This window comes from Branchiostoma lanceolatum, chromosome 14 (genome assembly GCF_035083965.1).
Source record: "Branchiostoma lanceolatum isolate klBraLanc5 chromosome 14, klBraLanc5.hap2, whole genome shotgun sequence".
Classification (NCBI taxonomy): domain Eukaryota; kingdom Metazoa; phylum Chordata; class Leptocardii; order Amphioxiformes; family Branchiostomatidae; genus Branchiostoma; species Branchiostoma lanceolatum.
Window position 1 is genome coordinate 13,984,500 of NC_089735.1, and position 27,879 is coordinate 14,012,378.

At 39.0% G+C, this 27,879-nt stretch overlaps 2 protein-coding genes across 5 annotated transcripts; one reads left to right on the top strand and one right to left on the bottom strand.

Moving 5' to 3' along the window:
* Nucleotides 1–2,136: 2,136 nt before the first annotated feature.
* LOC136448301 (annexin A5-like) lies at nt 2,137–20,592 on the bottom strand. Of its 4 annotated transcripts, none has more exons than XM_066447686.1 (18): nt 20,546–20,592; nt 19,019–19,157; nt 18,328–18,465; nt 14,785–14,805; nt 13,928–14,137; nt 13,170–13,244; nt 12,840–13,001; nt 12,079–12,213; nt 11,364–11,451; nt 10,995–11,089; nt 10,200–10,313; nt 9,526–9,616; nt 8,952–9,031; nt 6,390–6,446; nt 5,508–5,697; nt 4,721–4,779; nt 4,027–4,149; nt 2,137–3,815 (listed from the first exon to the last, which is right to left on the bottom strand). In XM_066447686.1, the coding sequence occupies exons 2-18, from the start codon at nt 19,124–19,126 to the stop codon at nt 3,756–3,758; spliced, it is 1,806 nt and encodes a 601-aa protein (XP_066303783.1). In that variant the 5' UTR covers nt 19,127–19,157; nt 20,546–20,592; the 3' UTR covers nt 2,137–3,755. The 4 variants fall into 4 exon arrangements, with proteins under 4 accessions (XP_066303783.1, XP_066303784.1, XP_066303785.1 ...); XM_066447687.1 differs by having other exon boundaries at nt 19,019–19,154; nt 20,546–20,569; XM_066447688.1 differs by lacking the exon at nt 14,785–14,805.
* Nucleotides 20,593–24,946: 4,354 nt separating this feature from the next.
* Nucleotides 24,947–27,785, top strand: LOC136448761 (uncharacterized). The gene is made up of 5 exons (XM_066448408.1): nt 24,947–25,138; nt 25,872–25,991; nt 26,111–26,224; nt 27,202–27,308; nt 27,756–27,785. Exons 1-5 carry the CDS (start codon nt 24,967–24,969, stop codon nt 27,783–27,785), a joined length of 543 nt encoding a protein of 180 aa, XP_066304505.1. The 5' UTR covers nt 24,947–24,966.
* The last annotated feature ends 94 nt before the right edge of the window (nt 27,786–27,879 follow it).

Consider the following 27,879-nt stretch of genomic DNA (forward strand, 5'->3'; position numbering starts at 1 on the left):
CCACCAAACAGCTGGCTCAACCAAAAACATAATCTTCCCCGAGTACTATAGTACTCGGCGAAGATAATGAAGGAAGTGTGTATAGTTACGTATAGGGAATATATGGGTAGGGTCTGCACGGGTTTAGTGAGTATCGTATTGCTTTACAAAACACACCTTCTCAATCTGTAATTCACCACAAGCGGAATTCTGTAAAAAAAATCGGCTGATTATGTAATCATTAATACATAATCTAGTAACGCTCCCTTCTGGAGTAAATAACACTCCCTTCTGGAGTTTAGGACTCCTTTAACTTACTCGGAACCTGTCCGGCGTGTCGCCATTTCCAAAGTTAAACGCTGTTATGAGACCACGAAATGGTCCGCTTTAGATAATAAACATATATCTACGTTGTTAACTTACAGGTTTCGAATGTGACCATACAAGACATACACCACCATCCAAACTTTTTACAGTAAGTCTGATCTCTCAAGAAGACGAAAGACTGGAAACTAAAAGGATACCATGAACATTATGTAAACATTCAAAAAATGTCTAAACACTGAAGGTGCGCCGAAAAAATAGTGTTTATTTCTGTATTTAAAAGGTCCCTTTCAACTAAACACCCTTGCAATTGATAGACTGACAACCTTTAAGTTGAACTTTGAACTTTGAACTTTATTTCACCTTAAAATCGGTGGCACAACGCTTCCTGTCACGTGTGCGTTACAAATCAAATCAAATCAAGTATGGACAATTATAAATACAACAATACATAATAACAATAGCATAGTAATGGTGATAATGATATATCCGTATATGTCATAACAGAAGGTCGTGTATAATAACATGCTGTCGCTTGATTTAAGATAGTAGGCGAATTAAGTCGTGTAAACAAAACATAAAGTCTCGAACAAAACATGATGTAGGTGAATTAAGTCGTACAAAATAAAACTTAAAGTCTTGAACAAAACATAAAGTAGGCAGATTAAGTCATATAGATAGAACTTAAGGTCTTGAACAAAACATATTGTAAGCAAATTAGGTCGTATAGAACAAAACTTAAAGCCTTGAACTCAAAGTTAGCTTTACCAAGCATACGTCTTGTAGATCCAAGACTGTCGAATTTCAACCTTTCGAACGAAGTTGAATGACATTGTATGGAGATAAATTCCCCATATACCTAGTACCTACATGCTTGACGTGGAAGAACATCGACAGCGTCCCGCTTCCTCGGCCGGCGTCTTCCAGTGAAAAATGAACGTGAATACTAAGTACTTAAAATAATCTCTGGCGCCCCACCCAGCCAAGGGCTTTGGAACGTCTTCAGGAATACACCATCCACGCCAGAACCATATAGCGGTATTAAAGTAGAGCACCCAGAACAGTGTGGACCACTAATCTCTAAGCAGATCTAACGGAGTTTCTGTCCTTTTTGCCAGTTAGATACGGTCTTTGCAACCGCCAGATCTGCTTGGAGATTAGTGGACCACGTCTTTCTACACTGGCTTGTCCTAATTACGCCTTGCAAACTTGGTCGCCTAATGTCGTTTCACACAAGTACGTCAGATGCATTTGTGGGCTCTCTATTCAACTGTTTCTTGTTTGCGTCAAATATCATGAACAGGTGGGCGTATTAAAATACTACTGTTCTAGTGAAAACGTACTCTCCAAGCAGAGGTTGGTGGGGAAAATTGTGACCTTTTTACCATATGCCCCGTTTTTTGTCTCCATAGTATAAGGAGAGCGGACAAAAAAGGTCACAATCTTACGTATTAGCCAATGCCAAAGTTGCTGAAATTACATTTTGGCCGACGACGTAAACTAAACATCTGGAAATTTCAATACGTTTTTACACTCATTGACTAACTTACTCAGTGAACTCACACACGCACAAGTCTTCGCAGGACTATTTTCACTAGGACACGAACATGTCTAACGCTGACGACTAATAAGAATGGACATTATCATAAGCATATATCATATGCTTATGATAATGTCCATTCTTATTAGTCGTCAGCGTTAGACATGTTCGTGAACTTAAAACCCTTTGAAATTCTAGACTTGCAGGTGACAGTATCACAGGTTATCTGCTAGTATAACATGACCTCAGATACATGTACCCAGTGTGAAATAAAAGACGTTAGTACCAATGCAAGCCTTTTCAAGGTCTTTTTATTCGTTGTTCCTGATACTGCAACACTATAAAGGAAGGTACCGGAGAATCTCAACAGCAACAGCATGACATCCACACAGTTTATAACACATTTGTGGAATTTTTATAAACGAAGGTTGTAAACTGCATATAATACTTGTACTTGGGTTAGTTCTTTCGTATCCAATCGTTTGTTTGTATGTGTAGTTGTAGAAGACCTTAAAAAGTTGCTGTACTCTTGTTGTGTCAATAAACATTGTAGATGATTATAATAATTCATCCCTGATATTAGACACACATACCATACAACAGAAAAACACTCCGGTTGAAATATATATCATTATCAGGTTACAGACTAAAGATTCCTCACAAAATCGTAGCCAAAAATATACTTAAGCTTTCATCAAACTGACAGACGTTTACATATCACAGGACTACATAAACGTTTTAGAAAAGGTTTCATGTTGTTATTGCCCCAAGAATAATTTTAAAATTTCTAAAACCACCAATTTTCCAATTATGCTAAACTCATCAGGAACCATCATAAAAAAGGTAAAAGAAGCCCTTGAATTTTCTTAGCATCACACAGTGACATAGTAATACGACATACACTGTAGCTACATGAATTATACATGTTACTGAGTTACAATTAACACTATAGGCAACTACCTTCTGTAATAAGGCCACACCAATTTAATTTGTTGCTTCTTGGATTTTTTCAGAAAAAACTTGGAGCGACAGGGGGAAAAAAAGTAAGAATACAATTTTTTACTAAAGAATAAGAGGATTATTCAAGTTTCAGCTTTATATGGCTAATTTTATGCAATGCACCCCTTTCTTTGATCTTGTACTATATAATAATTTCAGTAACAAAATTACCCTTTGCCATGTAATATATGGATTGATATTGAGAAATATAGTTTTAATAAATGAAAAATTATAACTTATGATCAATATGACCACACTTTTTAGGTATGTGCAGGCCTTTATAATCTATTTTGGTGGCTATTGAGTTTAACAACTGAACAGATAGTAAAATTGGGAGTTAAAATTTGTGAATGGGAATAGATACCCAATTTTTGTTTGTTTTTTCAAAATGGGAAAAACAGGAGAGGCTATTCCGAGAAGCAACAAAATAAATTGGCGTGGCCTAATCATTGTAAATATGCATCCTACTGCAAATGGCACTCAGCTTTTTTGGAAATGCACAAGGCATGCTAATGACAACAATGATTGATATTCAATGATATCATAATCTCTTTAGAATTTCCCTACGTTGCATGTGAACACCTCGCAATTCTGTCCACTGCGTTGAAATCATATACAATATCATGATTGCGCATTATAGAAATATTGTATAAAAATGGGAAGACAAGTAGAATTTTAAAAACAGTCCCAGTTAATTTGTCTTGCTAAAATCATGAAGTAAACATACTTAGATATCAGCTATATATATCTAAAGGCCTCATACAAGTTTTACAAATTCATGCAATGACATTCCAATTAATCAAAAGTTGATTACATCATTTTGACACAATGTTAATAATGCAAAACAGTGCCACTAAACTTCACAAGAACATTTCTCCAGGGTACATATATTAGAAGACATCTGCTAATCAAGTTAGTCCTTTCCTCCAATCAGAGCCAGCAGGATCTTCTGGTAATCTCCTGAAGTGTCACCCTGTTGACAACATTAAAAAAGTCATGATTGATAAAAACAGTTGTTTATTTATCAAGTACATGCCAGAAGGCTAATCACAGTATCGAAAAATAAGTACAGATGGACAAACTTTGGTTCGGACAAAATAGCTGTTCTTACTACAGTCAGACCCAATGGACGTTAAGTCAAAAGATAGCATTACGAAGGCAGGTTAGTTGAAGCAGGTACTTACAGCGATGAACCGGCCGAGAGTTTGTTTATAGTTGGCCTGAAACGCCTGCTTTATCAGCTGCATGTCCACCTCACAACGGGTCACCACCACACGGATCAGTGTGTCATCATCTGTTCCAAGTCCCTGTGAAACAGAAAATAAAATTCAGCGTCTTTATAGTGAAACTTAATATTCATTCATGTAAGGTAAAGCACCAATCATACATATCCAAACATGGCCTCCCGACCTTCCTTCAACCATGGTTGGGAGTGGTTCGGGAGCTTAGGGTTGGATATCATCGGTCATGATTAAACCACTGTTCTAATGCCCACAAGTGACCAGTGTTTGTAAAGTTTCTAGACAAGTTTGAATCACAATTACTGCTACTGTTATTGCCTTTAAAGTTTAAGTTTGTGGGGATTTAATTTTGTAGTAGGGAGAAAAGTATGTTTTTTTTTGCGGTAGTTTTTAGTTTGCGGTTGAAACAAGGGGGTATAAGCTAGCAGAAGATAAAATATTAAGCATTTTCGTGGTAATGTGAAGTTACCGCAAAAACTACAAACATTGATTAAACCACTATAAAAATGTCAACATCTACAGTATTTGATACTTTACCAAGTGATAGTGGTAGAGTTTCTGTGCATGATGCCTCTTATTATATATTAAGTTTCAAAAATTAAAGAAAAAAAATAATAATATGAAATGTTATAATTACCTTCATTGATTTGTACAGCCTTTCAGCAAAGTATGCAGGAGTATCTCTCGCTGACTTCACTGCATTGGAGAAAGAATGGGTTAGAATAAAGGTAACATAACAGCAGGATTCATGAGAAACAAGATTCTGTAAAATTATGGAAAGACAGAAGCTGAGCAAAAACCTACCTGTGCACCTATTGATTACATGTATGTAAAGCCATTTTGAGTGCATCAAGCTTCAATCTTTGAGGCTTTTGTCATAGCCATATCTACCTATATGTAGGTCAATCTATATACAACTCTCTGCAAAGGCGGGACAACATTACATATTCCTGAAACAGCATACTGGTGTCAAAAATGTTTACAAACTATTATTAAGCATGCACAATTAGTGTTTTTACTGTTTATAATTCATAAAAGTAGACAAGTTCCTCAGAATTGTCAGATATTAGCAATAGCTCAACTGCATGTACAAGTTGCCAGACAAATTGTGTATGTTACAATTGTGGCCCATAAAGTTCTTCTTGTTCTATATCAACAGCGCACCATGCACCACAGCATTGCAATTACAAATGTTTGACAAATTATACTATATAATATATATGTACACAAAAACAGGTAGATCTCACTTCTATTTGTATAACTCATGTAAAAGCTACCTCTGTTAATGCATGAGCATTGTAACAATTCCTATTGTATATTGTCCAGTTACCGGGTTTAGTCATTTGTTGGGTAGCCCTGGCTGCTTGTCATTTTATACGGCCTATTGAGCCCAATAAATCAAATCAAATTAAATTAAATCTCACCAATAGCCAGCATGCCCTTCTCCAGATCTCCAGACATCTCCCTCTTGATGGACTGTTCCATGGTGTACTTACACAGCCTGCTGTACTCGTCAAACGTGGCCCGGAGCTGGGCGGGGCTGCGTTGCACCAGGATGGCGTTGAACTTGGACTCGTCCGTGCCCCACTTCTTCTCACCTGCATCGTACAACTCCTAGAACAGAGAGACAAACGTATTTCAGATTTCACTACCATCCTTGCAGGCTGTTCCTGCCTCTGGCAGTTGGAACATCCCACACTTACCCCTCCATAGGCGTGTTGGACTTTTTATAAAGCAAGTCAAACAGACCAAAAACACTACAATCTATCTGAAGAACACTACCATTCATGATCAGAAAACTCTGGTGACGTTGTTGTCTTTGTTGTTGTCATATTCTAATCATCTTGTATAACGCTATATCATTTTAACATTGTATCTTTTAATGCAGTTGGTCTTATTAGTGTTTTGAAAATGCACTGTGTAAAATGAACACAGTTCAGTCTCAATGACTGCAAAGCTGATTGAACACTAAAATTTGAACTTTCTAAGATACCTCCAAAAATAATTTCATCAGGATGGTAGAACATAGGATGTTGGAAATTCTTTATTGTTACTGGTTGTGTTAAAAGAATCTCCAACATCCTTTCGAAGATAAGATGATTTAACAACACTCAAAATGCTCAGACTATGCAAGTTGTAACCAAAGTCAGCAAAGCTGTTTGCACAATAAAGTTTGAACTTTCTAAAAAAAATAGTTACTGTATTATTAGACATTTTGAGAACACTCAAAATGCCAAGAAAACCTCAGCAAAGCTGCATGAAAAAAAGAAAACTTTAAACAAATGAATATGCCCTGATGCCCTTACCTTAGCCTCCCTCTGAGCCTGTGCCATGTCCACGGTTGTGCTCTCACTCCTGTTCCCCTGCATTCAAACAAAAAACACCATGGCTGTGAAGCTTGTAGTTTGTATGTTTGTACTGCACAGCATACCTGGTAAACCACTTCATGGTGTAACACACCAGGTTTGTTATGACAAAAAAGTACAAGCTGCATATTCGGACATATCTATTTTATCCACTCACACCAGGAAGGACCCCTACTCTCATCTCCCAAATAAACATACCCCCCGGAATAAACATACCCCCCGGACAAATCTTCAAAATCTAATAAACGTACCCCCCGGAATAAACATACCCCCTGGAAAATGACCAAATTGACACATAAACTGTGTCCATGCTAGTGATGCTACTAATCTGTCCTCGGGAAAGGAGATGATAAGCAGGTAGGTTCTTTTTATTCGTTTATGCCTGATTTACTTATTGAGATTTACCACATTTGTGGAAAGATTGACATAACAGGTGACTATCACGTTTTCAAGATGTCAACCCTGACTAGACTGTATGGTTTGATACACTCACACTGGGAAGGACCCCTACTCTTTGTAACACTTAAATGTATAGTAAGATGCAAAATTTTTGGAAAAATTGGGCATAGGTTCCCCGCTATGACCCCTAACCAGGGGTGAACGGTGCTTTCAATTTTCAACAAGTGAAAATGTACATGATACATGCATTTTCTACTTGGAAATTGAAGCAAGTGATCAAGGAAAATTGTATAAAGTGACATCATCAAACACAAGTAGTCGCCAAACTTCTCAGTTCACTTCACACCTTCAGAGTCTACTCTGTTTTCAGATATGTATCAACGTCTAGAAAATTACTGAATATATGCTCAGTGAAAGTATTACTTATTTGTAGAAGCCATACAGAAAAGGAGGAACTTGCCATTTATCGTGTCATGCATTGCATATAGAACAAAATCACATTATAATATATTATATAATGTTAAGGATATTATCATATATTGTCCTTGGTTCAGTGTTGTTGCTATCCAAATAATTTCAAATCCAAAAATTAGCCTTGTATGTAGAAAAAAAACTTTCATTTTGAGAGACTAAATTGTCAACAAATTTGTCAATTAGATACCTCAGGCCTGTACAATGTTGCAACATGGAGGTTTGGTGGCAACAAACCACAGGGTTCTCATGTTACACATCAAAGGGCCTGTGAAAGGGTGAGCCAGACAGTAACCATGGTAGCGGCACCAACACAGTAAGGGGCGGGGCTTACACCCAAAATTCTTGGAAAGCCTGGGCACTCTCTCTGTAGAGGAGTGATCTTTTTAAAAGCATTTTTATGAGATAATAACAGTGACTAGATTGCAATCTAATTTTGTGTATAGACTTTACTATGGAAAATTATTTTTGTTAAATTGTCATGCACATTTCTGACTGAGGCAAAGGAGTTTTATTTATACTTATTATAGATCAAAAAAAGTTGTTTCCCCTTCTTCAAGGTGAGCTCTTCCATGTATGAGAAACATTCCCACGGAATATCACTGCCATGCGTCTTTACTGTGGCGATTTTCGAAGGACTAAATGTACATGTTTGTGGTAGGATTTAAATGTTCTAGTATATTTTTAAAGTGATTATACAGTTTCTAATGCTAAGACACAATTTTTACAAGGTGTTGTTTTTAGATTTTCAAAGTTTTTGGGAAAGGCTGTATTTTAACCTCCTTGATCTCACGTGAGTAATCTTACATGTGTTAACTTGAAACACTGTGCGCCGCTGGCATATACATGTAATTTCTTTTCTGATCAGCGTGTTTGGTTTACGATCTAAACAGAGACTGTCAAAGTTGTTTATATGAAAAATACATTTCAAAACTTCAGTGTGCTGTCTTATTTTCTCCTAATAACAATGTTACTTTGTAGCGAGATCGACGGATATGTTAGTACCGTCAGGGTTTCACAAATGTCGGGTCATTGTATCGGCGGGGAAATCCACGTCATTTGGTCGAATTATAGCGATTTAGGAGCAAAAATATCGGGGAAATATGGGGAAAAAACTAAACTTTCGACATAAGGGGGATCTCTGGTAAGCAAAGCCCCGATGGATTTTCAAAAAAACAATAAACGTACCGTCCAAAATAAGAACGTACTGGGTGGATTTTGAGGCTGAAAAAAATAAACGTACCGGTACGTTTATTTGGGAGATGAGAGTAACTCTTTTTGATCAGTGTGGTGGGTTCTTTTACGTGCTCAAGATGTGACTCTCCTGATACTTGGGACCTCTATCCAAAGGATGTCCCTAACCAAACCTAGGTACTTGTTTTCACCTGAGTGAAGTGAGGAAATTCAATGACTTGTAAAGTGCCTTTCCCAAGGACATGTAACATCAGAACATGTCAGGGAACTCGAACTTAAGAAATCTGGGCTCTTGGCCAAACACCATTAGGTCATGCAACGCCAAGTTTCTTCTTTGAAAGCAAGTACAACAAACCAGTGGCTGTGTTTCTTTAATTCTTTTAACACAATGTATTTTAAAAATGTAATATGAATGCTGACACAGAGCAGAAGCCTTACCTGTGCTAAAGACACCATCAACCTTTGGAAGTGGCCAGACGTGTCATCGATAATGTCCTGCTCCAAGTTTTTGTTGTAGTCTGTATGGGTCAAAGAGGAGAAAAGGAAGTTAACACTCAAGTACTGTACAGTCATAGGCATAGCACAGCACATAAAATAAACACAATCTACCCTTACCAAAAGGTACAGCTAAATCAAAATCGTGTAGAAATATATCCCAAAAGTGCATTGAAGTATGTCACTTTGAGACTGAAAAATGCATGGTTTTACTGTTTACATTATCCAAACTGTTCATGATTACTGACTGAAGGGCTGTCTCCAGCTTTCAACTTTTATGTCCTTCTCATTGTTTGGGAGCCCATGTTGGTGATTTTTGTTGTTAAATCTGTCATTTCAAACTTACAAATATACATTTTTGTCAGTTTCATATCATGAAATTCAGATTTTTGGACAGATGGGGTGAAATTTTTGTATGTACCAACACGCAACGTTCTATCCCTGGCAGAGGTACGGATCCTGGAGACCGAATACCGAATGGAACAACGCAAGAAAAAGATCAGAAAAAGGAGCACACCTGAGTTATAAGCCATCCTGATTTCTGCTAGCTCTTGGTTCGTCCGTGTGCTTAAGATTTCTATCAGCACTTTCTCATCAGTTCCCAACCCCTGGAAAAGCAAAATAGTTGACCAGTAACTACATTTAAACGGAATAATCCTCACAACTTTTACAAACATGTTAACATTTCAAATTGATCTGACATGTTGTACTGTAAATATATGCACCAGAACTGCTTATAATGTAAAGCCTTTAGTTGTCTTGTTAAGGAAAAACATTGTCTTGTTAACTAGTGCAGTTATTATAGTGACACTGCATCTGGACCAAGAGGTTGGGAGTTTGAATCCTGGCTGTGTCGTTCGACCGACATTCATGCTACCGGAAAGTGTTGCAGTTCTTAGGACGGAACGTTAAGCCGTGGTCCACTGTTCAATGTGCTTGTCAAAAAGAGCTAGGGGAATTTCCCCCATACAATGAACCTGTAAATACTGGACATAGCGTCTGTCTTCTCTGTCACGACCAGTGGAAGATTCATTGTTCATTGAGTTCATTTGAGCTAAACCGGTTCGAGATCACTTTCCTTTCTCTGTCACAACAGTAGAAAAATAGCTCTTTGGTTAGCTTAACTGGTTTGAAATTTCTTTTACTTTCACAAGGAAGTTACTAGATCATCTGTTGAAATGTTGAGCATACCTTGATGGCATTCCTGATCAGGTAGGCGTCCAAACGTGCAGGTGTCATACACAGGTACTCTATCACCTGTCCAAACCTCCCTCCACAATCACTCCTCAAGTTGGCTATCAAGTCCTGTAAAATATGTACAATTACATTTTTGACTTCATGTATGGATGCTATGTTTTTGGTGTGTGAGTCTGTTTGTGTGCCTGCAGTCATTTGTCTGAGTGACAGCTAGTGAGAGGGAAGATGACCGCAAAGGGTAGACTTGCCAGGGTGGCAGGAAGTACAGGTTAGAGGTCGTACAAATAGTCATTTATCAGGTACAAAAATTCATTGTTTTTTATTTGTCTGGTGTTTTCGCAGTTATATTTCCATATGCAAGTCACATTTCACAGTATAGTGACATAAAGTAATCAATGGACACATGTTATGTAAATCATGACCTTAATTTCAAAGGAACTACAGTTACTGTAACGATTAAACAAGAAATATGATTACGAGACTTATTATTTCACTGATTCGTGATATCTTGGAACTCTTGTTGATACTGTTGCAAATGCAACAATGAACTTCATGAACACACTACCATGCCAAAAGTACATCGATAAATTCATCTCCTACAATTGAAACCTGTCACTTCTTTTCTTGACTATATGGAGCACCATATACATTCAGAGCACTTAACAAAAATTTCTTGATACTGACAAAGTGTACAGATATGAGTAATAACTTATGTTGATATTTGATGTGGACACTATTTTAATATCTTAAGTCAGCAACTACTGGTCAGTAACTACTGGTATATTTTACCTTTCCATACATGGTCTTGTACTGCAAGATGATATTCTGTCTCTGTTCACTAGATCTATGGGCCATGATATCAATGATAGCTTTCTCATCAGTCCCTGTATGTTCAAACAAAAGAAAAAATTATCACATAGTATACACTTCAACAAAAGTATCAACCCCCAAATGCTCTGCTATTTTGGGACTAAACAAGTACGTTCTTCTCCTTTTGGTCGGATTTATATATTTTCCGTTCTTTGATGCATTAAAAGTTCAAAATTCATTGTTTGACATGCAAATTAGTTTGTTGCTGGAGCTTTAAAATATCAAATCTTTCTGCAACACGAAATTTCCATTTTCCTTTTCTTCTTTGTCTGTTCCATCATAACTTACCCACTCCTCTCATCGCGTTTCTCAGCGTTTGTCCGTCAGCGTGGGGGTCGAATGGCTGGTGTTCCCGCAGGGTGCCATACTTGTGACGCTGTTGTGTTAGAAGAAACAGTGAAACGTCACTTACAGCAAAATAGGGTTTGTAGGATATTCAAGTCAGCGGTTTTAATAACATAGATGCACAATCAACTGCTATGCCTTGCCCTTAGCCTGTACAATGTGCCTTGTGATAATGATAAACCGGGCTGAGGTTTCCACTTTTGTGGGCGTGGCCTCTAACCATGCTGTCAGCCAGTCACAGAACCGCCTAAATGTTTTCTTTAGGTAAAGCCAATTCTCTGATTGAACGGCTGGTTAGAGGCCACACCTACTAAAACCTCAGGCGGGTTTATGCTTATGGTTTATGGTCACATTTCTAAACCAAGGCCTAGCCAGTTGACATCAATATTACAACACTATGTTCATGACTATTTTCTTTTAATAATTTTGTGTGTTTTGTAGTCTTTTATGTCATAATTTTCATTTCTGCAAACTGTCAGCTGGTCCCCTGTTTGGAAATGTGAACGTAGCATTAGCTGAGACTCCCTAAGATATATTAAATAGTCCGTGGAGAAGACTCTGCGTAGGAGAATGAACCAAGTAGAATGATGCAGTTTTTATCCACAATGTTTGCTGTATGGATAATGTGACCATTCTACCCTATTGCTACGGCACTTACAGTTTGGCTTGTACTGCTTGTAGCAGACTGTGGCGTCCCCTGGGCAGGGGCAGTCCTGTGACCCCCTGGGGCAGTCGGGGCCTGGGGTGGGGGTCGTCGCTGACTCCCTGGGGCTGATGGCATCTGAGGGTGGGGCTGCATGAACAGGATCATCAAATAGATTAAGACTATAAACACACAAAAATTTACATTTTATATCACAGATCCACACCATTATTGAATAGAAAAAGTACAGAAAGATGTGACATTATGTGTATTTATAACATAATAGCTAGCTAGCATCCGTGAATAGTTTCATCAGGTTGGTAAGTAACTTGATCGATAGTCTTTACGTTTGGGACCGCATAGTGATGTCATCCCCTGTGATTGTACATAATTATGTATTATACACTTTGCATTTGGGAATGAATCTCATTATATATAAGCAGCGACACCTGTGCTGCATTACTATGTGAACCAGTCAGAATTGCCTTGAAGAAGGTGGCAGATGGTCACCGAAACGTCGGTGGAATAAATCTCTTGGTTGTGTAAAAAGAGTCTTTTTATTTAGCTAGCATTCTTCATTCTTGAATGTGTCAAATTTTCACACCAAACAAATGCAAACAGGAATGTATAACATATGGAAACCATGATCCTTAGGAGGTGATGGCAATGGATAGGACATGTTATGAGAAAACATTCAAATGACATAACAAAAACAGCACAACCGGTAACACCAGTATCAACATTGTATACATGCTAAGAGATTAACACTTTCATACCGAGTACCCATATTGTCCCCATGGTTGTGGTGACCTGGGTGGCAGGGGCGAACTTGATGGTTGGGGCATGGGGGACGGAACGGGTGAGGGGATGGGTGAGGGGATGGGGGAGGGGACAGGGGATGGTCGTGGGGACCGTGGGGAGAGGTAAGGGTTCTGATACTGCGATAGCAAACAAAATAGTCAACTCAAAAATACACCAGCCTCAAAGTCATTTTAAAAACAGAAAGATAGCTTCATGTAGAAAAAAAGACAAAAATATGAGAACTGTGAAAAATGACAAAGCAAAGAATTAAAGAATCAGAGAGCTGTGATGCAGGGTTTCCTTACCTGCATAGGAGGGGGTACAGGTGATGGGGCTCGTGGAGGTTGGGGGGAGGGGGGCGACAGGTAAGGGTTAGGGTACTGACAGGAACACAGAGACAGTAAACAAGAGACTGTGAACTGCAGTACAGTATAACAGAGTAACAACTGTATTCAGACAGAAAAACAAGTTTAAAGTGAAATAACAGATTGTGGACATGAAAATGGAGACACGACAAGGCTAGAAAAGAGTAAGTCGCTCAGAGCACCAAAAAAGGCAGACAACTTTTTTCTATAGAACAAAATGTAAAATAAAAACACTGGACAGCAGTGCAACATACAGGAAACTTTTAAATGTATAATACATCAAGAAGAAGCTTAAGTAAAAATAAAACATCTAATTTGCATTCAATTTGATGGTGTAAGGAAAGCCATTCAGACTTAAAAGATATTGTCTATAAGTACAAAAATGTAGGTATGAAAAGGAAAAAAAGTGATAAGGTCATTGTAATGGCTACAATACTGATTTGAGTATACTGTAAATGCAGAAATGTTCGCGGTGGTTTTATGTTCGCAGTTTCCGCACCTACCATTTCACCACAAACTTAAAGACACCACAAACATTATTGTCTAATACTGTATCGGTTTGTGACTATAGCGCTGCCGCGAAATTAAAACCACCGCAAACACTCCATTTTCGCCTTAGCTCGAAATAAAAACCACACAAACTTAAATGCATTTACAGTAATGCCATTTTTTTATCCCCATTTTTCTTAATTCCTCACCTGAGTAGGAGGAGGAGCAGATCGGAAGGAACCACCGGCTGGCGGGGGGGCCTGAGGATACGGAGGGGCTGATGTCCCTCCACCGACTACAGGATAAGGAGGGGCACCCCCGCCAGCAGATGGGTATGGTGCAGGCCCAGGAGGCTGAGGCGTCGGCATGGCAACAGACCCCGCCCCTCCTCGAAAGGCTGTAGCTGCCATAGCAACAGTCTGTTGGGGGGAAAAGTTAGAATAAAATGTTAGAAAAATAATAAACATAGATATTAATTTGAAATAAAAATGAATATACATGATTTATGAAGGTAAAGTAAAGTGAGTTATTATAAACATTTTATGTATATGTTTATGAAAGACAGTCTTAATTGTTTAAACTGCAAATAAATTGATGATGAATTGCAAATCAGATGTGGGATCTCTAAAGGGTGTTATCATAATATCTCATCCATGCAGACATACAAACCAGATTATTATTGTTATTATGATGTCTGCGTGCATATCAATGATCCAAAGATGAACATGATACAAGGTACATGTACATGAGGTGTAACTAAGTTATATCAAACAGACTCTGAAACACACATCAGCAAACATCTAGAAACAAAACAAGCAAGAAGTCTACATTGTTTACGCTTTAGAAAGAAATCTACAAGAATCTGTCAATTGACAACTGGTCAGGAGATGAGGAGCGAGCTCGACGGAGTGAGTGATTGATTAATTGACTCTTTCTAGCTTAATCTGTACCAAAAGCTGTTTAGTTCACACTTAAGGAGCTCATCAAACTTAAAGTAAAGATGGTATCAGTTAGACAGAATGAAGAATGATTAGGGATAGAACATGTCACACAGCAAGGCACTTACTGCTGCATCATCCACCATTGTCTGCATGCAAAACACCAGGGAAAAGGAATGGTTAGTCCCTTGTTAAGTACGGTGAAAAGTTTCTTCAAAGGGGGGGCTAAAATTAGAATGCCTAACATACTATGCTAAAATACACCCGACTAGAATATCCCAACTAGTTTGAAATTAGGGCTTTTTCAGCTGACTTGCCTGGGAATGGATTTCGAGGAATTTTTCGAATCCAAAGCCTGATTCGTCAATAGACCTCTTTCCAGTTACGGTGGCCATTTTGAATTCCCAGAGGTCAGCTCGGGGTCATGCACCAAAACGAGGCAGTCCCTGACTCAGATCCTACTATAACCCTGGGTAATGCCAGTTATACCATCTTCGGTGGTACATTTCGCCCCTCGAAGATGAAATAATCTAATATATGTGCCTTTCATATGTAGAAAATATTGTTGTGGACATTTTGACTTATTTTTGGCTAATTTTTTTTTCGTTTGTTACAGTTTTTGACGGGTAACTTAAGGACAGTATCTACCGTGCATCCTCCTTAAAATCTTTTCTAGTAGGATTAATACAAGACCTGAAAAGTCTAGCTGAAGACTGGCATTCTTGTGGGTAAAAAATTAGAAGACAATTGGCAGTTGTTCCGACAATTTCTCGATGCCAAGATCCGTTCTGCAAACACTGAGCTCCATGGAGTGATTGGGGTCCAATGCAGAACTCAGTGCAGTTGGAAAGGTGGGGTACACACTGGATGCGCTCTTTGTATATTTGTATGTCAGTTTGCTCCAATGATAGTTTTGGTAGCATACACTTCCACAATTTGAGTGCAGATCATTGTGGGCTGAAATTTAGCAGATCTATCCTGTGATTTTGACGACTTCTCAATGCTAAGATCGGCCTGGCAAAGAAACACTATACACGTAAATGTTATCGCCAGTGGGACAGGGATCGACCCCACTCTCTACCAAACTAACTACACTGGCAACTAGTGATGGGGACGCATCTGTGATTTACTCCGCCTTCTCCACTGAGTTCTGCATTGGACCTGACCGGTCGACCCCATAGAGCTTAGTTTGCAGAACGGATCTTGGTATCGAGAAATTGTCGGAACAACTGCCAATTGTCTTCTAATTTTTTACCCACAAGAATGCCAGTCTGCAGCTAGACTTTTCAGGTCTTGTATTAATCCTACTAGAAAAGATTTTAAGGAGGATACACGGTAGATACTGTCCTTAAGTTACCCGTCAAAAACTGTAAAAAAACTAATAAAAATTCAGCCAAAAATAAGTCAAAATGTCCACAACAATATTTTCTATATACGAAAGGCACATATATTGCATTATTTCATCTTCGAGGGGCGAAATGTACCACCGAAGATGGTATAACTGGCATTACCCAGGGTTATAGTAGGATCTGAGTCAGGGACTGCCTCGTTTTGGTGCATGACCCCGAGCTGACCTCTGGGAATTCAAAATGGCCGCCGTAACTGGAAAGAGGTCTATTCTCTTGAATTCGTCGGAAAATTCCTTGAAATCCATCACCAGGAAAGCTACCCTGGAAGCCAGAGATATCTGTGGGCGGCTAGGGACTTGCCTCTAGAAAGCAACAACATCTGGCCGCTTTACGTGCCGCTTTTTCCGGGGGCAAGTCACTAACTGCCCCGCAGATATCTCTGGCTTCCAGGGCACAGGAAAGCCAGCTTGAAAAGACTTATTGATAATACGTGTAGTTGGGAAATGCAGATGACTGACGTCACCTAATTCAATCATCAAAAAAGGATAAAATTCGTAGTCGTCAGAACAGCGTGAGTTGCAAAACGGCAGGAGAGCCCTGAACTATGACGGACGTAATGTAAAACAATCGAGAACTAATGACTTTGGGGTGTATTTAGCATAGTATAGTAGGCTTTTCAATTTCAAGTTTAGTCCCACTTTAACAGTATGTTCTGGTTCAATTAAGTGTCAACAAGCACATAAGTATACACAGTCTAAATGGTTAGAAATAAAACAGGCTTTTCACAAATGCAATATCATATTTTCATATTACAGGTGTAAGGTGTCTCTTTATTGTTGTAACAAGATATCATTGCTTTGCTCTGCTTGCTATGTCCACCTAGAGTAGAGGTAGAGTTTGAGAACAACATTGTAAGAGGGAGTATCAACGCTGTTAAGTACAGTGTGGAAAGTAAGAAATATTTAGTTTCTTTTCTAAGAAAGTATTATATATAAGTGGAGGTAAAACTTCTTGTATCTACTTTTGCCATGTGGCATGGATACATAACATGTACATAGATCTACTATAGTATCATTATCAACATACGTCAAATTGAATTGTAAAAAGAACATGTACAATGACACAAAATGCAGTTAAATCGCTTTTTGTTCAAACCCCCATATCTCCCTTCACAAATTATCTGCTAGATTTGGACAATGAATTCTAACAATATCATGATTATTCACATCACTCTGTTATCCTTACATTCACACATGCTTTTCTCCGTGCTTCTGATGTAGCTTGAGGAATCCAATGACTTGAAATCCCAAATCTTCAGTTCTTCAGTTTTGTCTGCAGCATATCATCATGCTGCAATATATGCAATATATACTAGGAGAGCTCAATGCATTGTTACATAATTTTCACTTGTGTAACATAATGTGATGAAATCATAAACCGATTGAAAGCATCTCTCTAGGACAGATATACATGTACATTCAGTACAGACATCGACTACTGAACAGACTTATAAATTATTCTATATCTAAGGTCTGAGACCAAATTATAATACTTCTCATATGGACAGAAATTGTTTCCTACATATAGCACAGTATAGGCAATAGTCTAATAGCATTATAATGCCATTCTACTACATTCACTATATGTAGTATAAATAATTGTACAGAGGAGATGTATTAATTATTCTTTATTAAATCTCAATGTCGACTGTTACAAAGCAAAAGTAAGGCTAGAGGCATGATCTGGTAACACATCTAAAGGGTTACTAAACTACATGAAGAGTGAAACAGTTAAAAGTTAGTGAACATGGCAAAGCAGAGCATCCATTGCTAAAGTAAGATACACATAGAAGGCTACAGATGAAAGTTGAAAACAAGCCAATCCTTGCACAGAATGGATTATGATGATGATGTGACAATTGCAATGTTCTGTTGCAGTAATGCTACTTCTGGTAGCCGCTGTATATTACTGTAGTTCTTGACTAAATGACACCTGTTAGAGTTATGATACATGTATATGAATGCTTTTTTTGCACCAGTAACATGCAAGCTGTGTGTGTCATACATTTAAGAGGTGATCATGAGTATTGTGTCACGAATGAAACACATAACAGTTGTATTCAATGATACTATAATGCAAAGATGTCTGTACTCAGTAAAGAAAGAAGGAGCTTGGATAAACTGTTTTCTTCTCCCCCCCCCTAAGACAAATACAATTTTGTTATCAAATCATTGTCACAGTTTGAGCAACTCAAGCTGTACAAAATGTGAACTGTCTACACAGATTTAAACCTGTAGCGTTACTATATAGGTTTTTACTGACCTGGAAACCCAAGGGTGGTTGAGGACTGTAGGGCAGCCCGGGACCACCAGGGGGCGCTGGCATCTGGTCATAACCTGCAGGACCTCCATACAGAGCTTGGGAAGGAGGTGCACCAGGCATGGGCATTGTAGCAGGACCCTAATACATGTATGAATAGAAACTAGCTTGGTTAAATCATGCTAGAACCAGGGAAAAGCCTGTTATAGCCATTGATGACAGAGTTTGCTTTACACAGACACAGAAATTTTAAAAATGCTTTTTTAAGGCATTCATTCTGCTTTAGTTATTGAATTATGGGTTCTTTTTATATGATAAAATATAAATATTGAAATCGTGAATTCAATCACCGGAGCTATCAACCTAGAATTGAGGTGTTCAAAAACTCATATTTTCCTAGAACTATCATAGAATGAAGTTAACTGTAGGAACATCCTCATTAGATTAAAGCTGAGCTTTAATTTAAACTACGCTTGCAATCAGATGTGGGCCGGTCGTTCATTCTAATATAACCAGCTGCTTCCCTGTGAAGCGTGCCTGTGAAGCTGGTGTGTTATGCCAAAGGATGATTATATGTAGCCTATACAGATATGATTCTGCACAAACTATGACAGGGGTGCTAGTGTCGTCAGAATGAAAACAGATCTACGGTGGATGTCACTTGAAGACAGAAGAAAAACATTGAAAGACATACCTGAGGATATCCAGGTGCCGCATTAGGAAAAGGTGGGTTGGGGTTTGGGAAGCCAGGCTGCGGCATGCCCTGGCCAGGGTAACCACCCCCTGGGTAGGGATAGCTCATCTCCGCTCCTGTTTCTGGGCTCCTCAAGCTGCTACGAGGGGAGAGAGTGTTTTATAATTAACTACACAGAAAACTGACAATCTCTTTATAATAATAGAATTTACCAGCAGGTTGTATCATTTCAGCCAGTAGGTACCCATGTGAGTAATGAGGCTGTTGTAACGCACTCGAGGCACCTCCTCGAACACGGGACCCCCATTTTTCGTCTCTTCCGAAAGACGGTGCAGCTCCGACAAGGATACCCTTCCCGGGATTCCATCCGGGGTCTCCCGGATCCAACTAATTGGAAACAGAAGGCTCAACTGCGAAGCGGCTACAGGGACATCCTTATACCTTGTTTTAAATATAACTGAACTGAGATAAGGTAAAGCGGTAATCCTCAATTGAGGTGAAGCATGCATGTTGCTTTTGCAAGTAGCTAGTGGCTACAGTGAAAAGCGGCTTTGCTACGGCTCACTTTTTTAATCTTGGCCAAGCAAACTGGGTCACCCCTACTCTTCTCGATAAGTGTGTTGGGTTCTTTTACATGCAGATCTAGAGGTTTTGACACTTGAGGCTTATGCCTGAAGCTCCCTAATAGTCATACACAGGGCAGTCAGCTTAACATCACCATCCTTGTAATGATCATGACAAATGCAATTCATTACAACATGTCCGAACTGAGGTCGACCAGAGTTTAAGCAGCCAATTATGCTTTACATTTACCAAGGAAGTTAGATAGAGATTTTTAACCTTCTTGCAATTACAGATAATGTGGCAATATGCTTTATGTTAGCTGAGAGCCATCTGGTTATCATCAATCAAAAGAGGAAATTGCATGCAGACCCCCCAAGAACAATTATCAGTTATAACCACGTCATGTATCATTAATTACCAAAATAGAAATAACACGGAATGCCTCTTTGGAAAGCCATTCGTAGAGATTTTGTTATACTTGACTGATAACGATACCAAACATCCTTGCATACCGTTGGCAACACCTGGTAGAAAACTAGAGACATTCAGAAGAAAATCCCGTATCTAGCTAAATTACGTTATAACATGTCAACAACAACAACAGTCATAGGCGTCCTATATAATCAGTTAACATTTCAAGATTGGTTCTATCGCTAAACCATTAGTCTGGCTGTGATCCAGGATGACTTTCCGCTATAGTATAAAGCTACATGTACAACGTCATGCACTGTATGTATACTATGTGTACACTGCAGACTACGCCCCCCTCCCCCAACCACCACCAACGTACTCAAAACATCATACCTTTACTCCAAATATAGCCCTTCTATCGACCAGACACGGGATTGGGAGGTTCACTGCAACCCAAATGAGTAACTGGCTGCTTCTTTGTGATTTTTATGGAACGAGAAATGACCTAGCGGCTTGGTTAGAGCGAAGACAATAATGGAAAAGTTGACTCACCAAATATTATCAACCTGTCGATGACCTCTGATGCATGGTGGGATACAACATACTGGCGGGAAATTTTAAAAATCATTGTGGCATGATGGTTTGGGTCTTAACGTTTGGTACATATGGTTTTCATAAGTAAGGCCATTTTGATTTGATTATATGGATGACATCCGCGCCAATTTTTGTACTGTAAGTCGTACAAAACAGCTGCAAAATGGCAATCTGTATGCTGCAAACTATTGCAAAGAAATATTTCGGAAAACAGATGGCGAATAATTAATAGATTCTTCATTTTCCTTTCTTCACATCTTCTTTGACTTTGGCATTCTATAACATTAGTATCGTTTTCCAATATTGCAATTTACGGCATATAACTTTATTATCTCCATGAAAGAAAGGTTTTTTCATGGAGATACTGTTTTGCGTGCGTTTGGTGTTTATGTGTATGTTTGTGTCACCGGATGCTTAAAGTCAGCATAACTGTAGAACATGTAGATAGATTGTAATGATATTTGGTATGTGGGTAGGTGTTAGGAGGAGGAAGGTCAAGGTCGATCTTGGGCCCCCTGGTATGTGTCACTGGAACTGCAATGGCGTATTTGTCAAAATCTTCTAAGGAGAATAACTGAAAAAAGGATCGACAGATTTTCATGTTATTTGGTACACAGGTAGGTTGGACAGCGATGTACACACTTAAGTGCAAATTATGCAAATGAGACTGAATTTGCATAAGTAAGGAGGAAAATCGTTTGCATGTGTGTCGCTGGATGCTTAAAGTCAGCATAATTGTAGAACGTGTAGATGGATTGTAATGATAGTTGGTATGTGGGTATGTGCTGGGAGGAGAAAGGTCAAGGTCGATTTTGGGCCCCCTGGTATGTGTCACTGGAACTGCAATGGTCTATTTGTAAAAATGTTCTAAATGAGAATAACTGAAGAACGGAATAACAGATTTTCATGTCATTTGGTACGCAGGTAGGTTGGACAGAGATGTACACACTGAAGTGTACATCATGCAAATCATGCAAAGTTAGTGTGTTTGCGTGTGTGTGCGCGTGTGTGCATGTTTGTGTCACCGTGTGTGTATGTTTGTGTCACCGGATGCGTAAAGTCAGCATAACTGTAGAACGTGTAGATGGATTGTAATGATATTTGGTATGTGGGTAGGTGCTGGGGGGAGAAAGGTCAAGGTCGATTTTTGGCCCCCTGGTATGTGTCACTGGAACTGCAATGGCGTATTTGTCAAAATCTTTTAAGGAGAATAACTGAAGAAAGGAGCGACAGATTGTATACTATGCAGGTAGCTTAGACAGAGATGTATACAACGAACTGCAAATTATGCAAATTGGACTTAATTTTCATAAGTAATGAGGAAAATTTATATTTGCAGTGTTTTGCATATTGTGGCACCCCCACCTGTCAGTAGCTATTTATATCGAAAGTGGGTCACTTCTCCCCTTGCCCGACAGCGTGGGTCATACCATTGAGCGATATAGAATGGGGAGAACTGGTTTAATAAAAAAACAAAGTTTGATGGAGATTCTGGGGGCTAAGACTCTTGTTTAGTAATTTTGCAGCTGATTTGTATGATTTACGGAACCAGTGTAGTCGAAAACTTTTTTAAACTGACGAATATTGAAAATGTAATATTACATACAGTCAAACCTGCCTAGGCGACCACCTTTTCAACGCGACCACCTGGCCATGGCGACCGCTTTTTCCCGGTCCCGAAAATTTTCCCCATTGGCACAAGCATTAAGCTGCCTGCCCAAGGCGACCACCTGTCCAACGCGACCGCGACCGCCACGAATTGCGACCATCCCTGCCCATGGCGGCCGCCTAATTTTCAAGCGTGTGGTGATCATTTTGCTGTCGGATTTCACGGAAATGCTTTCAAGACTTTGATGGACAAAAATAAGGGCAAAAATATATGGAATAGCAATGTTATAGCATCGATTCTTCCATGAAGTGTTTTAATAAAACGTTCCCCCTATAAACATTTTAAAGACAAATGTTTGTGATGTTCTTGTGCCTATCGTCATCTTATTAGTTAACGCAAACTCAGTTCGGTTTAAACTCAATTTTCAAAACGAATACGTAGTGCATGGCATCAAAAAGTCAGATTTCACAGAAATTACTATCTATTTCTTGTATTTTCAACAAAAATGTGTCTGTGCCTTACTACATTCCGCCGAAAAATGACTTCGCGGCGTGCAAAACATCATGCGAGGAATGTTGTTCTTTGGTCCCGACGCCATCTTGGATTTGGCGCGACCCGGAATTTGGCGTACCGCTGACCTTTCTAAAACACGATGCTTTTGTGTATGAATATTTACGAATACTCTAGTTATCGATGAAAATTAGTATTCTTATTTCTATTTATTTCCATGAATCTCACAAACCTTTATTGGCCGCTGTGCGTTCTGCTGCGCTGCACTGACTTACCTTTCGATGCGGTCGCTCAGAGCTTGGCGGCGCGGCGCGACGAAATCACACCGTTCCGTTTTCATATTCAGTTGTCAGATCGAAAACTTTTTGCCCGTTTTATCCAGCGGTCGGCGCCCGAAAAAAGGCTGGGGCCAGCAAGTGTTTTCTAGGGATTTGTCTTAGGCCTTAAAACTTCGATGATGTGCGTGTGTGTGTGTACTACTAGTATTTGATGTAACGTGTGAATGCGGGAAGGCGCTGCGAGATCATAGAGGCAACCATTGTTTTGTAGTCATAATAATTTATGACGAAAATTTGTACACGATGTAGCGGTTAACAATTATTACAACGATAACGGAAAATGTAATTTATGTAGGATCTTTCTGTCAATGAGAATTGAATCTGGTGGGGGTCATGCTGTCTAAATTCACATAATATTCCATCCATTTAAGTACTGTATTTGTATTTGAAAACCTTGACCTAAAAACATGTTATGAGTGGAATCCTCTTCATGGCGACCACCTGTCCATCGCGACCGTTTTTGCTCGGTCCGCCGGGTGGTCGCCTTGGGCAGGTTTGACTGTACCACAATATCTTCTTCTTTTCGGGTCATCGCTTTTATGATTGGATAGTTTTTTTTACGTAGTTTGAACTGTCATTTGAACGATTCCCAGTGTCTTAAAGACTACTCACACACGTCATCCAGTTCAATCGTACGTGTACAGTTAAGCCATGTTGATACTATCATATGGATGGTATCCTCTTTGGACCCCTAAACCGATGCGAGTGTGCTTAAAAAAAGTATGGCAAAGACTTTCCTTCATTATGAAATCTAAATGGTTAGGAAGGTTGAACAAATGATTAAACCGCACAGATTACGGTTTACCGAACAATATTAAGTTCTTCGTTTTTTTTCCACATCTTTGATGTTGAAATAGCTTTTGGCATTATGCTACGACATTAGTAGCCGTTTTCCGATTCATTGATATATGTTTTTTTTTCATTTTGCTGTTTTTTCACGATTCACTGTTTGGTCGAAAACTTTTTAACGAACGAAAATTTATACGCGCGCGAATATTATCCATTTAATTGAATCAACATGGTCTTAGCCAATCAAGACACGACCATGCCCAAATAATTGTTGACTGTTGACTTCCTGTACATTGTCTGCTGATTTTACAGACCTCTTATATGAACAAACCATTTCCTTTCATAAACGTGTGAATATATTATTTCACCGTTGCCTTGATTCACTATTCGTTCGTCTGCATGGTTTTATAATCAGTAATCAAGTATGCACCGCAAACTGATTGGGTAATATACGGGTCCCTCCTCGTATGGTGACAGACAGCCCGTGGTATACGTATTGAAACCATTGTTGCTCGTCACGTAGGAGATCTCCCCTCCTACATGACGATACAGAGCATGTGGTTTTTCTTACCAATCATCGACTTCTATTTCAGTGCACATGCGCATGTACACAAGCTACTGACCATTTCCATGTCACTATGTATCCTAATTCTGTAATTACGTATGCCATGGAGACTGGTTTGTCACAATACGACACTCCCCTCACATGATGTCTGACGTTAGAATGATGAACGCCTACTGTTTAGTTACGCATGCATGCGAACGTACGTAAGTCCGTATTGTTATCACTGCATAACGTCCTATGGGATTTATCACAACGCTAGATCACAGATCAGTCAAGTGTTCATATGCGCTGTACATCTGGTCCTTTTCCAAAATATGTGACATTCAAAACAAAATAAACAAATGAAATTTAAAAAAAAAAACAGCGATCACCCCTTAGGTCTAATTTTTTAGTTACGATAAATAGAATTTTTAATGTCCCTCTACATTCTAAATAAAATGCGCTCTGGAGGGACTACAATACGCATTGTGTAAATGGGGCGTCCTTGCATATCGGTCCAATTCCTGACCCCGCAGTCACACAAAGGGATGGTACATACCCGCTATTCACCACTGTCTCTTCATGAATAATGCGCCACCGTATTGTCACCGTCCAAAGTTCTTTTCAGGTACACCACGGCTTGAGAACAGACGTACACATCAAGCTCCCTCTGTTTTCTTTCTTTCTCACACTGTCTTCGCCAACTTTGGTATCTACCATCAAGTTTGAGATGACGGGTGCACAGTCACAGTATTCTAAAGGTAAGTCGCTGCTCTTATACGATCTTTTCCTCTGAGTAAAGTATTTTAGGCGTTATATATCAGACCGATTCACATCTCTCGCTACCCTAAGCACTGTTTTTTTCCACACATTACCAACTTGTATAGAATTACTTTCATTGATTTGTTCTTGTTTATATTATTTACCACCGTACCTATTTTAGAAACCCTTTTCGCTAAAACCTAAAACGCGCTCACATCTCTATGAAAAATTTTCTCCGTACGGAAACACAGCGGCCACATTCTATTGTTGTCGTGGTCGGTTTATGCATACGAACTCCCGGGAAACCCCTAGCTCCAGGGACAAAAGATGCCAGCACTCCAACTTATTTATAGCTCTCCCACTCATTGTATTGAAAGGCGCGGTTATTTTCTCTAACTCTCACGATAGCAAACCTATCATCATTAGTCTTGTATAAACTAACTTTTGATGTTTTTTCTTTTGTCTATCACCATACCTTTTTAGAAACCCTTTTCGCTAAAACCTAAAACGCGCTCACATCTCTATGAAAAATTTTCTCCGCACGGAAACACAGCGGCCACATTCTATTGTTGTCGTGGTCGGTTTATGCATACGAACTCCCGGAAACCCCTCCATGGACAAAAGATGCCAGCAATCCAACTTATTCATAGCTCTCCCACTCATTGTATTGAAAGGCGCGGTTCATTTACTCTATTCTATCTGTGTCTGTTGTTGTTTCTCCCCTACGTATAGAACTCGGAGAGGCCACCACACTATTCCTTGAAGACGTATATGACGTCCGTGGCCCGTCAAGGAACAAGTTGTACAGAGACAGTATGTGGGAGGCTTATGTCTCCCACTTGTGGAAGCTTTGTAAGTACAATTGTTATTGCGTTTGTTTATATCTGTATCTATATATCACGTGTATATTTTGCTTCCTACATATATCTATAGCTATCTATTCTTCTATTGACTTATCTATTCATTTTCAGATAGGGAACCCGCACGCGTCAAGGAGGCGCTTGCCCCCTTAACAACAGATGAAGACCCGTATGTCCGCGAAAAAAGCAAGAATGTGTATGACTCTATACACTTTCATGACGACGGTACGTACCTTTCAGATGCTCTTTATATCCTTATCTAAATCTAACGCAAATCCTAACAAGAGTTCCACGACCTCATATCTCCATAAACAATTTTATTCATGCAAATGACTTACACATTTGCATAATATATGCTTGGTCATAAACACCTTTATCTAACTTACACATGTTGCAATATTGACAGTCCAATAATTTCCCAATTAGATGAATTATGGTGTTTTTGCATCAATTATGCAAATTAGGAATTTATTTGCATAATTTGTATCTGTTGATGAGCCACTTTCCATAAACTATATATGTTACATGTATTTGAGTCTGATGATGGAAAACACTGCAAATATAGATTTTCCTCATTAGCTATGCAAATTAAGTCACAATTAGCATAATTTAGACTTCATTATATGTATATCTCTGTCCAAGCTACCTGCATACTAAGTATCATATTGACAGTCCTATTATTTTCTATTTAGATGAGATACGGTGTTTTGCATTTATTATGCAAATTAGGAATTTATTTGAATAATTTGTATCTGTTGATGATCCACTTTCCATAAACTACATACGTTACACGTATTTGAGTCTAATAATCGAATACGCCGAAAATATAGATTTTCCTCATTAGCTATGCAAATTAAGTCTCAATTAGCATAATTTGCACTTCATTGTGTATATCTCTATCTAAGCTACCTGCATACTAAATATCATGGAAATCCGTTGTTCCACAAGCTATCTGCCACCACAGCATGTCCAGGTCAAAATTAAAGTTCTGCTGCAGTACCAAGGTCAATAATCAGGACATAATCTACTTGGCTGCGGATTGATAAAATGATATTCTTACGAAAAGAGAAGTTCCATGACAGACTCGTAACTGTTTTAGTGTCTAAGACGTTCTTGAACTGAATGAATATGTGCTCTCATGTGATACAGCACCAGCACCACATGTGTCTAATATGTGCCTTAATTTTCATTTCTCCTGCCAGCTGAGCTAAGGAAAGTTGAGGAAAAGGTGAGGTCGCTCCTGGAAGAACTGGATGAACAGCCGGATCAACTGGATACACGGGGACTGGAGGACGTGGATTTGGAGAAGGTGAGAAGTCCACCTTGGTTTTTTCCCTTTCCCCCGTAAGACCACAGTTTTGCAAAATTGTCCTATTTACATTCTCTGGTCCACTAAAAGTGTGACTTACCACGTTTTCATGGAGACCGTTGTTTAAATTTGTCCACATAGCTCGTTGTAAGCTATTGATATTTGAGATCCATCGGTAACGTTGTTGACAAAATCTAGACACAAACGTTTGGTAACCGATAGCAACCATCAAGTTGGGCTGGTCTGTTCTTCACTCTTATATCCCATCTTCTTACACATTTGAAGAAATGCGATTGACTCCGATTATCTTGTTGATTTGAGGATATTACAAGAAATAATGAAAAAAATTCCATAGCTGCGATAAGTTTATTCCTGGTTTCATGTAATTGTGTGGAATGCATTTTTTGTAATTTTTCTGTCGCTAATAGTTATTCTTTTCGTTTACAGACGCTCGAAGGAGACGCTAATTCTGGGTGATCTGACGGATGACCTGAACTACAAAAGTTTTCAATGACTTCAAAACAGCAGGATTCGCGCTAAAAGAAATAAGTTATATCGAAAAAAATCAGAT